The sequence below is a fragment of the Microtus ochrogaster genome, chromosome 7, assembly GCF_000317375.1.
Source record: "Microtus ochrogaster isolate Prairie Vole_2 chromosome 7, MicOch1.0, whole genome shotgun sequence".
In the NCBI taxonomy this organism is placed as follows: Eukaryota; Metazoa; Chordata; class Mammalia; order Rodentia; family Cricetidae; genus Microtus; species Microtus ochrogaster.
In genome coordinates, this window is record NC_022014.1 from 3,505,374 (window position 1) to 3,515,173 (window position 9,800).

The 9,800-nt window shown below is 53.9% G+C and overlaps 2 protein-coding genes and 1 non-coding gene across 8 annotated transcripts in view; 2 read left to right on the forward strand and 1 right to left on the reverse strand.

The window, feature by feature from the left end:
- The first annotated feature begins 2,248 nt into the window (after positions 1 to 2,248).
- Positions 2,249 to 7,250, forward strand: Rab26 (RAB26, member RAS oncogene family). 3 transcript variants are annotated; one of them, XM_026780055.1, is made up of 9 exons: positions 2,249 to 2,591; positions 3,662 to 3,772; positions 5,505 to 5,546; positions 5,627 to 5,693; positions 5,845 to 5,897; positions 6,171 to 6,236; positions 6,323 to 6,379; positions 6,452 to 6,555; positions 6,651 to 7,250. In XM_026780055.1, the coding sequence occupies exons 1-9, from the start codon at positions 2,394 to 2,396 to the stop codon at positions 6,751 to 6,753; spliced, it is 801 nt and encodes a 266-aa protein (XP_026635856.1). In that variant the 5' UTR covers positions 2,249 to 2,393; the 3' UTR covers positions 6,754 to 7,250. The 3 variants fall into 3 exon arrangements, with proteins under 3 accessions (XP_026635856.1, XP_005349224.1, XP_005349223.1); XM_005349167.3 differs by having other exon boundaries at positions 6,469 to 6,555; XM_005349166.3 differs by having other exon boundaries at positions 6,479 to 6,555.
- A 509-nt stretch (positions 7,251 to 7,759) lies between these two features.
- On the reverse strand, positions 7,760 to 7,842 carry LOC113456377. Its single transcript, XR_003377199.1, has one exon. It is a non-coding gene; the product is annotated as a small nucleolar RNA SNORD60 (small nucleolar RNA).
- Positions 7,843 to 8,412: 570 nt separating this feature from the next.
- Traf7 (TNF receptor associated factor 7) overlaps positions 8,413 to 9,800 on the forward strand; it is an 18,756-nt gene continuing 17,368 nt past the window's right edge. For 2 of the 4 annotated variants that reach the window (XM_026780888.1, XM_026780889.1), the window contains exon 1: positions 8,413 to 8,548. The gene's annotated coding sequence lies outside the window, so the exon portion shown is untranslated. The remainder of the gene's footprint in view (positions 8,549 to 9,800) is intronic. The other 2 variants (XM_013347253.2, XM_005349170.3) reach the window with 1 other exon arrangement.

Consider the following 9,800-nt stretch of genomic DNA (forward strand, 5'->3'; position numbering starts at 1 on the left):
GAGGGCACCAGACCTCATTACAGATGGTTGTGAGCCACCATGTGGTTGCTGGGAATTGAACTCAGGACCTTTGGAAGAGCAGGCAATGCTCTCAATCGCTGAGCCATCTCTCCACCCCCTAACTTACATTTCTTTTGCCAATTTAGTGACTGCTTATTGAGGCCAGGAGCTGGCTGCCAGGGATATGGCAGTGACCAAGACAAGCTGCTTCCTGTGCCCAGGAAAGCTTACATTCCCGGGTGAGAAATAGATGGGAACAGAAGAGCCATGAGATATAACGATCAAAGATGAGCTGAACCGTGGGGAGGGGAGAGATCTGGGGCTCGAGGTTTCTCAGGAGACAGCAGAGAGCTGGATTTTATGTAAACGCTCCTTGTTTTAAAGGCAATTCTATTTCCTCTGCGTCTGGAAGATCCTCCTCTGATGCCCTCCCCCCTTTTCTAGCTCCCCTGTACCTTATTCTCTTGTCCTGGTTGCCTCCCCTGTCCTCACTACTCACACCCAGAATTCCCCACTAGCAGCCTCCGCCCCAGAGCATCCGAACTTGAACTCTGTTTTCATCCCATGTTCTGGGCTTATTATGGGCAGCAGCTGGATGGAGGCTGTATGCTCTACTTCCTAGAACAAGTAGGCACAGCTCGTTGAGGTCCCCAGCTGAGATCGTGCGCCAGTCATCCTGAGGCTGGCTTTGTGAGGAGAGCAGGAAATAATCCGGCATCCTCAGGGAACGCAGCAGTGAGAGTCCAGGACCCACACTCTCGGTCAGGACTTCCAGATCTCAAGACTGGTCTGAAAGAGGTTGGAGGTCAGTGAAAGGAGACGAGGGAAGGAGACCTGGGTTTGCACTACAATAACAGGTCCCTGAAGGGTGAGGCCGAGACACAGGACAGGGTGACAGAGCCCAAGAGTGGCCTAATCTCTGCCGTGTGCTAGCGCGGTGATCGTGAGCAGCAGCTCCTGATGCCTTCCTGGGCCTCAGTTTTCCCATCAGACCATTGGGGACTGTAGCAGGACCCACCACAGAGACCAGCACACCTTGCACACGACATTAGTCAGTGCAGGGAAGCTTCGCAAGGCCTCTGTTGGGCAGACCAAAGCCAGGCCCTATCTAGGAAATACTCAAGACAGTATGCCTTCTCCGTCAGGGTCCTTCTAGGCCTTGAGCCCCAGAGGGAGTGAATTATTTATGCTCTGGTCCCTGCCAGCTGAGAAGGCTCAGGAGGCCTCCAAGAGACCTGAGTTTTGGTGACAGCTATTACATCTTGGAGGACAGCTAGGCCATTCCAGAGGAACACCAAACACCCTTCCTCAAGGGCACTGCCCTCCTGCACCCTCTGATCTTCCCTCTGATCACTGAAGTCTCATTCTCCAGACTGGAGCGTCTTGAGTAAGAGGCTTCAGACAGAGCTCCTCTGGTCAGCATATGTAAGGCAGTAGGGTCAGATCCTGGGGGTGGGGATAACAGGTCCTGGACCAGATTGGGGTGAAGAGAATCAACATTGACCACTTTTGGGTAGGAACCTAGGATGGAAAGACTGTGAACCAATCACTTCTGGGGAAGCAACCTCCCATCTCCTAGGCTCTCAGGGCAGAGGTCTTGCAAGGGTTATCTCATAGGGCCTGGTGCTGGCTGTGATACTCACTTCCTTTCCCCTCTCGGATACCCATGCTTCAGCCCAGGCAGCAAAGTCTGTGAGGAAGAGCACCGAACCCACCGTGCCTTAGAACAGCTGAGCCCAGAGTGCTCAGACATAGCAGGGATTGTTTGTGAAGCCTGAGTGTAGGAGCTTCCTGGATCTGCCTGCCCTGGAGGGTGCAGCATTGAGAACAAGTAGGTCAGGTGGCTGGCATCTCTTGCTGGGAAGAAACAGAATCTCAGGCTGCCTACACATACAAGCCTTCTGCCTCAGCACCCTCATCTCAGAACACACCCATGGCCCAGGTCTGAGGCCCAATCAAATGAGCTAGATTACTAAACGGGGACACTGACGGCTGGTCAGTGAAAGAAACTGCACCGAGAAGACCCAGGATCCTGGTGCTTCTTCACACTATATGTAGACAGCTGGGGCCCTTGAGTCTTACTTAGCACAGAGCATGAGAGAATGCTTCTTGGGTGAACACTGGAACCTCCTGACTCCGCCCCCGGAGCGGCGGGCTTATTTGCATGGCTCCGCCCCAGAGTGGCCATTGGCTGCGGCGGCGGGAGGTCGGGCCTGAGTGGTTGCGCGGCCAGGGAGGCGGGGGCGGGGCAGGCGCCGAGTGCTGGAGATGCTGCTACCGCTGCTGCTTCGGCTGCTGCTGTGGGACGGGTTCGGGTCCGAGTCTGACTTGGCCGGCACCGGGTGTGGGACGGCCCAGGGCGTGGTGGCAGCAGCAGGAGCACACTGAGAATCATGTCCAGGAAGAAGACCCCTAAGAGCAAGGGGGGGAGTGTGCCTGCTGCTTCTACGCTGCCCACCGCCGCCAACCGGTCCCGTCTGGCACATCCCAGGACTCCGTGTCCTGGCTCGGAGGCGCTGCCCAACGGGCCCCCGCAGTCCGGCCGGCCCTCACTTGGTGGCACTGGAGACTTCTACGACGTTGCTTTCAAGGTGAGCTAGGCGCCTCCCCGCCATGGGAGTGCAGCAGGTGTCGTTGGATACTAGACTACTGGGAAGGCCTCTGGGGAAGAGTGGCAGGGCGGTGCGGACCCTGGCTGCTGAACTGGCCTGAGCAACACCTCACAGCTAGCTAGGCATCGGCTTACATTGTCGCGCGCGTGCACACGCGCGCGTGTACACACACACACGCACACACACAGAGAACTATTAGGCTCGGGTCTGGGGTATTCAACAGATGGCAGGGCCTGTCCCCACTCCACCCACTGTGAGACCGACCAAGCAAGGGGTTCTGAAAGATCAGAGTCCTGAAGCTGTCCCTCCCCGACCTTTGGGCCCTACCGGTGCTCACTCTCATCAGTTCCCATCCATATGCTGCCTTCCCTCGCCCCCTAAGGACTGTTAGTCTTTTTCTGGGAGGGAGGAGGAAGAGGGCCACCCCTAGTCCAAAACTGAAGCTTGTGTGACTTTGACCTCTGAAGGCAGAGGGTTTTGGAGCTTTTGTCAGCAGGGGTGGTGGGGGGAGGGAGAGACTTCGCCAGTCTGCCTCTTAGGCCTCCAGATTATCCCTAGCCCCTCTTCACTTCAAAAGCTGACTGTTTAGCCTCTACTGAGCCTTGCTGCTGAGATTTGTGTCTCTGCTGGAATTGAAGAAGCCCCTGGCACTGAGTCCCCACAGGTCTCTTAGGAGGTTCCAGCTGCATTCTCATGCTGTGCTCCCCATAGGCCCCAAATGCTGCCCTCCCAGATCAAGCATGATGTCTATGGAGGAGGGGTAGGTAAGATCTTGGATGGGGACAGCGGTCCTCACTCCCCATTGATTGAGGTGGCATTGTTGGAGGGAGAGGTGACATGGGACTACCAGGGGCAGAGAAACTGGGCATCCAAGCTTTTGGGACCATGGCTGCTATGTTTCCCCAAGCTATGCTGAACCTACAGGCCTGGAACACTCATCTCTTCTCCTGCCCCTCCCCCACAGCTCAAGACTGACCAGAAGGATCTTTTTAGGTGGGCAAAGCCCTCATCTCCTAGCCTGACTCCTCTGACCCTCCTGTCTGCTCCAGGTCATGCTGGTGGGGGATTCCGGTGTGGGGAAGACCTGCCTGCTTGTGCGCTTCAAGGATGGGGCTTTCCTGGCTGGTACCTTCATCTCCACTGTGGGCATTGACTTCCGGGTGAGGATGGAGACTGATGTCCCAAGCTCTGACTGTGTCCAGCTGTACTCTATGGTTCTTATACATAGTCCTCCCAGCTGACTCTCCATCGCTGATGTGTCCATAGTCCTAGGGGATGAGAGCTTAGCTGCTCAACCAGCTGCTTCCCAACATCTGAGGGTCCTGGGGAAGCCTCCTAACTGCATCCAGCTGCAGCAGAGTTCTACTCTTAGCACAGGCTGATGTTATACCTGTGCCCACGGCTGATGCTCTGCTGAGCTATGCCTGTGCCCTAGGGTAGTGACAGTGAGAGGACCTCAAGGCCGCTAATTCACTTGCTTTCCCACTAAAGAGGGCACCCAAGACCATGGGAGGTACTGGGAACTCTCTAGTTCCTACAATGCAGTGCAGCTTCGAAGAGGCCTCCTTAGGATCCCAGGCAGGGTCCTGGGAGCTCCAGCCATCAAGGGCCTCCCAACCCCCTTGCCCAGTCTGAATCTCATGTGCTGAGGTGCTGGTGTGTTCTTGGCAAGTCCTGAATTTGCATTTTTCTCACCCTTTAATTAGACCCAGTTAGCAGGAGTTGAGAGGAAGGCCCATCTGGGGATAGGAAGGGGGGTCCTCCTAGTGGGAACTGTTTCTTATTGAGGGTGCAGGTTTCCTCCAGCCCTCTAGGTCCTAGAGTCCTGGAAGAAGTAAAGGTGGAAGCAGGACAAGCTTGAGCAGGTGTTTCTTGCCCACCCTGGTCTCCCTACCCACCTCGTCTTGGCTCCTGGGTGGAAGGTGAGGGGGGTAGGGCTGTGTGGTTCGCACCCCTGTTCAGGGTGCAGGAAAGGCAGAGTATCCTCCCTCACTAGGCAGATGGATGAGGCCTGGTTCTCTGGAGACCTAGAAGCCCTGACAGCAGGAGTTCTGGAGAAAGGGGGAGCCAGGCCTCACCTCACCTGGCCCCAGCCTGTAGTCAACCCCTCTCTGGGGTGACGGGTGGGTGGGCACTCCAGCCTGGTGGTTCATCTTGAAGGGACTGGTCTAGATTTGCAGATAGCAAATTTATGAATATTGCCTATGTACCAGCCATAGTTCTGGGCTCAGTGGGCACAGCACAGGGTCAGGCAGGCTTAAATTAAGTCCTGCCCCTTAGAAATGGGTGTCCCAGTGATTGAGAGGTGGGAAAATGAAATTAGCTCTCCCAGGCAGGATGTAGTTCTCAGTGTACACAGTAGCTCATTAAGTTAAAGGTGTCCTTCCTCTCCCCATCTACAGGTGGGGAAACTGGGGCACAGTGTAGCATCTGTACCATCGATGACTTTAAGCCAGTTAAGTCTTAAACAGGAACAGCACACTAATATTGCTACTACACTCTTGGCAAGTGGGAACCTGTGTGGGACCCGGTGGCAGGGGAGGGAATGGGGTAAAAAAGGGCCTAAAGTGGACCTAGCTGGCCATGATAACCTAGTATCAGGGCAGGAAGGGCCCAGGCAGGGTCACCTGGAGAGAATCCCCCTGGGGTTGATGCTGGAGGCAGTGGCAGGGAGTACCAGGCAGCTGCTAGGAACATCTGATTTTAAACATAAATGTGACCTGTAGGCTGGTTTAAGTTCTCAGGAGAACCAGGAGGTGCTGCAGAAATGGGATGGGGGGTCCCCCAGCCTCCCATCAGTGGGGGTCCAGCCATGACTTGCATGACTCCCTCTGAGCCCTCAGGCCAGAGGATGGCAGGCATCCTTACTGTTGCTGGCTGCTTCTGTTTCAGAATAAAGTTCTGGATGTGGATGGCATGAAGGTGAAGCTGCAGGTGAGCTTACAGGAGCACAAGTTTGGGGCTGGAGACACCTGGGAGAGGTTGGGCAGTATGACCAGTGCCTGTTGCCACAGATCTGGGACACAGCTGGTCAGGAGCGGTTCCGAAGTGTCACCCATGCCTACTACCGGGATGCTCATGGTAAGACATGGGGGCAGTTCTCCTCCACAGGGAGTCTGGGTGATCTACTGGCATGGGGGCAGGGGGTGAACATCCCGTGACTTGGAAAGTATGCAGGTGGTTCAAGGAGCCACTTGGCCCCAGGGATGTTCTCATTACTTTTCATATCCAGCACTGTTGCTGCTCTATGACATCACCAACAAAGACTCCTTCGACAACATTCAGGTCAGTGGCTTCCTGGGGGGGGGGGGGCTGGGTTGTCTAGAGAGCATCAAGGTCTCTTAGGAAAGATAGGAACTGATGGGCCCCTCTGAGCTCGTGCTGGCCAGTGTGCATGGGTAACATCTGGTCCATTAGCAGGATCACCTGGATAAGGGACCAGCGAGGCGGGTACCTCTGTTCCACACATGCCAGGGCTTCTAGGAAGAGGCACCTGAAGAAGTGTGGTACCAGAGGGCAAGACCAGCCTTGAGACTGGTCCCAGCTTTCCCCACACAGGCCTGGCTGACGGAGATCCAGGAATACGCCCAGAGGGACGTGGTGCTCATGCTGCTGGGGAACAAGGTGGGAATCTGAACCTGCTACCTCCAGCCTGGCCCAACAGGGCAAGCCATGGACTGGCACTAACAAAATTTCTGTGCCTGGGTCAGGTCGACTCTACCCAAGAACGTGTGGTAAAGAGGGAAGATGGGGAGAAATTAGCCAAGGTGAGTCAAAACAGGGTGGGTGGTGAGGTGTCCTCAAGGCCGTAACACTCGGGCTGCCTGCTATTTGGTCAGCATGCAACTGCCAGCAGCTCTTTGCAGGAGTATGGGCTACCTTTCATGGAAACCAGCGCAAAGACGGGCCTCAACGTGGACTTGGCTTTCACAGCCATAGCAAAGTAAGTCCTGATAGTGAACAAACACGGCCCTTATGATCCAGGCAATAAACCTGAAGAGGCTGCTGTATTGTACTCTTGTCACCCCTACTCCTCAGGGAGTTAAAACAGCGATCCACAAAGGCTCCCAATGAACCACACTTCAGACTTCACGACTACATCAAGAGGGAGGGTCAAGGAGTATCCTGCTGTCGGCCTTGAACGTGGAAGCAACCCTACCTTGGAGAGCTGTGCGGAGCCCATAGGCTTGACCTGACCCAGTGACAGCCCAAGTGTTCCCATGTCCAAGATTGAGGCTAATGCTAGCCCCTTTGCCCCAGTGGCTACCACAGAAATGGTCTTAAAGCATACAAACCATGCTATGGCACTTTGCCGCCCTCTCCTGGGCACTTGCAGCAGAAGGCATTCTATACAATGCCTAGCTTCTAAGCCATTGTTTATTGCACACTGCCCATGCAGGATGCCGGCCAGAAAAGAGGGTTTCACCACTGTTGTCCATTTGTTAGCTCCAAGGCCACAGCAGCCTGCTTCTAGTTCACTCTTAAGAGGATACTAGCATGTAGGAAAATCACAGCTATGCCGGGACACAACCAAGTTACCACTCGGCAGGCTGGCCCAGTCCCTTCCAGTGTCACCAAGTCACAAACCTGAGTGAAACACCGTCATCATAAAGTCAATAAAGGCTTTCTTTTTCTGGAGTTTGTGTAATCTGTGGAAAGTCATCTTCCAGGGCCAGCACGATGGCTTAGTGGGGGTAAAGGCACCCACAATAAGCCTGACTCCTGTGGCTATTCTGACTTCCCTATGTGCAAACACCCTCAAAATACAATCCCCCATGGACCCTGTATTACCAAGATTAGATTGGCCCACAACCAATTACTGAAACAAGACAGGCCAAGAGCTCATCCTACAACAAAGTTCTAAAACCCGGAGGCCTTACTTTCACGGTTCGCCCTTTGCACACGGCACAAGGGCCTCTACAGTATCTGCACGAAATAATGACATTTGAAACGAAGATTGCGATTGCATTTTCTCTTTATTGCTTAAGCAATTCGAATACAGATACGCAGCTTACCAGCAAACCCTCCTGCCCGTTGTTGATTCTGGAAGCAGTCGACTCACCATGCCCTGAAAGTCACAAGAAACAGAAATCTTTACTTTTGGTAACTTTTCATTTCCAGCCCTTCCACCTAAAGGCAGAGTCCCAAAGCCTCAGCCTTGTAATGTAATCAGACTGCACGTGCAGTTTTCATACGAGGTGTCAGAAATTAAAGCAACTCATCATCGGCTTGGTGCTGCAAAGGAAAGCCAGGCCCGACTTAAGTCTTACCTGCAAAAATGTCAGAAGATTGAGGGGAAAAGCAGGGCCCAGACCACCGCAGCACTCGAAGAAGGTTGGCCTGCAGTTGAGAGGCCCTTCCAGTTCCTCTTGGCGACCAAGGCCGGTAAAACGTGCTTCACAGAGCCAGAACAAACACTAACACAAGGTACCAACTCACTCCCAAAAGAACGACCGCAGCCGAGGCTCAAGCTTTTATAGAACTGCCCCTTATGTGATTGGGCAGTCTGAGGAAGAGCCCACCTTCCTTCGCTGCTGATATGCTGTTCAAGCTGTCATGCAGTTTCCACCAATCACATCGTAGACTTTCTTTCGGAGGCGGTATCTTGGGTCGCTCGAAGATCAGCCCCTCTGTAGAGCCATTGAGTACATGAGCGACGAGTGGGCTTAGCCAATTAAATTTCGGTCTGCAACATAGAGTGATTCAGAAGTCACCAATCCGGTCCTGCAGTGCCGAGGTCGCCGGAAGTCGTAGTTTAGGAAACTCCAAGTGTGATGCAGCCGCCGGAGTTCCGGGAGTCCGTGAACTACAAGTTCCGACGTGCGCAGCGCCCGGGCTTTTCCGGCTCCTGTATCTCGTACCTTTCCGGGCCGCGGGCGGAGGGGGCAAGATGATGCCGGAGGGTGTAGCCGCTGCTCCCAGGCAGCCGCGGGCGGGTGAGTGTGCGCGCGGCGCACTGGACCTGGGACTCGTTCTTCCGTGCTGTGCGGCGGGGCGCGGGCTGGCATAAGAGCGTCACGAGTGGTCGTGGGCCTAGCCTGGGGGGCGGGACTGAGACAGCTGGGGTCTCAGCGTTCGTAAGTCGGCTTGACTCTCGGCAGACCAGTCTGTCACTCCTTTCCTTCACTCTCTTTCCTTTTGCTCTCCTGCATTTATTGAGCGCTGCCTGTGTGCCAGAAAGTATCCTAGGCTCCGGAGAGTCGGCAGGGAACAGGATTCGAAACTGATAAGCTCATCTGGTACGCGGTTTCGAGACCTAGCCATTCTGCCTCTAGAGTCCTGTGCATTTTAGCGTTTCTGGATTTGTTCCCTGGATGGTAGTAATACCCACAGCCCTGTTTTGTTACAACAAAAATGTTCCAAGACTTGGATAAATGTCTCCTTGTGGCAACTCACCCTCCTTCTAAAAGGACCGAAGACTGACAAAAGAGTTAAAAATCATGAGGAACTGTGATAGATATTACGAAAACAAACCCACAAAAGTGAAGCAGATAAAGTGAGTGTTGAGCGGTCTTAAATCGTTTGGGAGCGCTACAGTTAGCCAAAGACCTGATGGAGGAGCAGTTAGTCCTGAGACATTGCCGAAAGAGCCTTACAGGCAGAGGGAGCCAGAGGGATAAAGAGCTTGGAGCAAGCTAGCAATCTCTAGCAAGGGGTAGGAGAGGTAGGAGGCAGATCCGGGCAAAGTCTAACAGCCTTCTGGTATGCATAAAGATGAACTTTATAATTCAGGTGAGTCGCAGGTGAGGGGAAGCCTTCTAATCCTCACTCGGCCAGTTGTCTCAGCCTCTATTTTTTTGAGGCAGGCTAAGATGATCAGATGAGGCTGAAGTCCTGGAGATGTCTGCCCCTTCAGTCTCATCTCCCCTCCAGCCTCTCCCTGTGCACGTACAAGTTCATTCCTTTGTTCACTGCTGGCCTTGGTTCAGTAACCGTTCAGCTCTGTTCTTCGGTTTTCTTTGGAACTCTATGCCCAGACAGCTTTCCAGGGGGTCAGTGTGGCAGGCAGTGCTTCAGTCACCTCCATACGTTCATGTTTCTCTGTGGAAATTCCAGTCCCTGTACCCCGAGCTTGCTCCATCTCTTGACCACTGTCCCTTCAGGAAGTGAGAACTACTATACGCAGACTGACTAAAGTTTTTGTTTTTGTTTTTTTTTTTTTGGTTTTTCGAGACAGGGTTTCTCTGT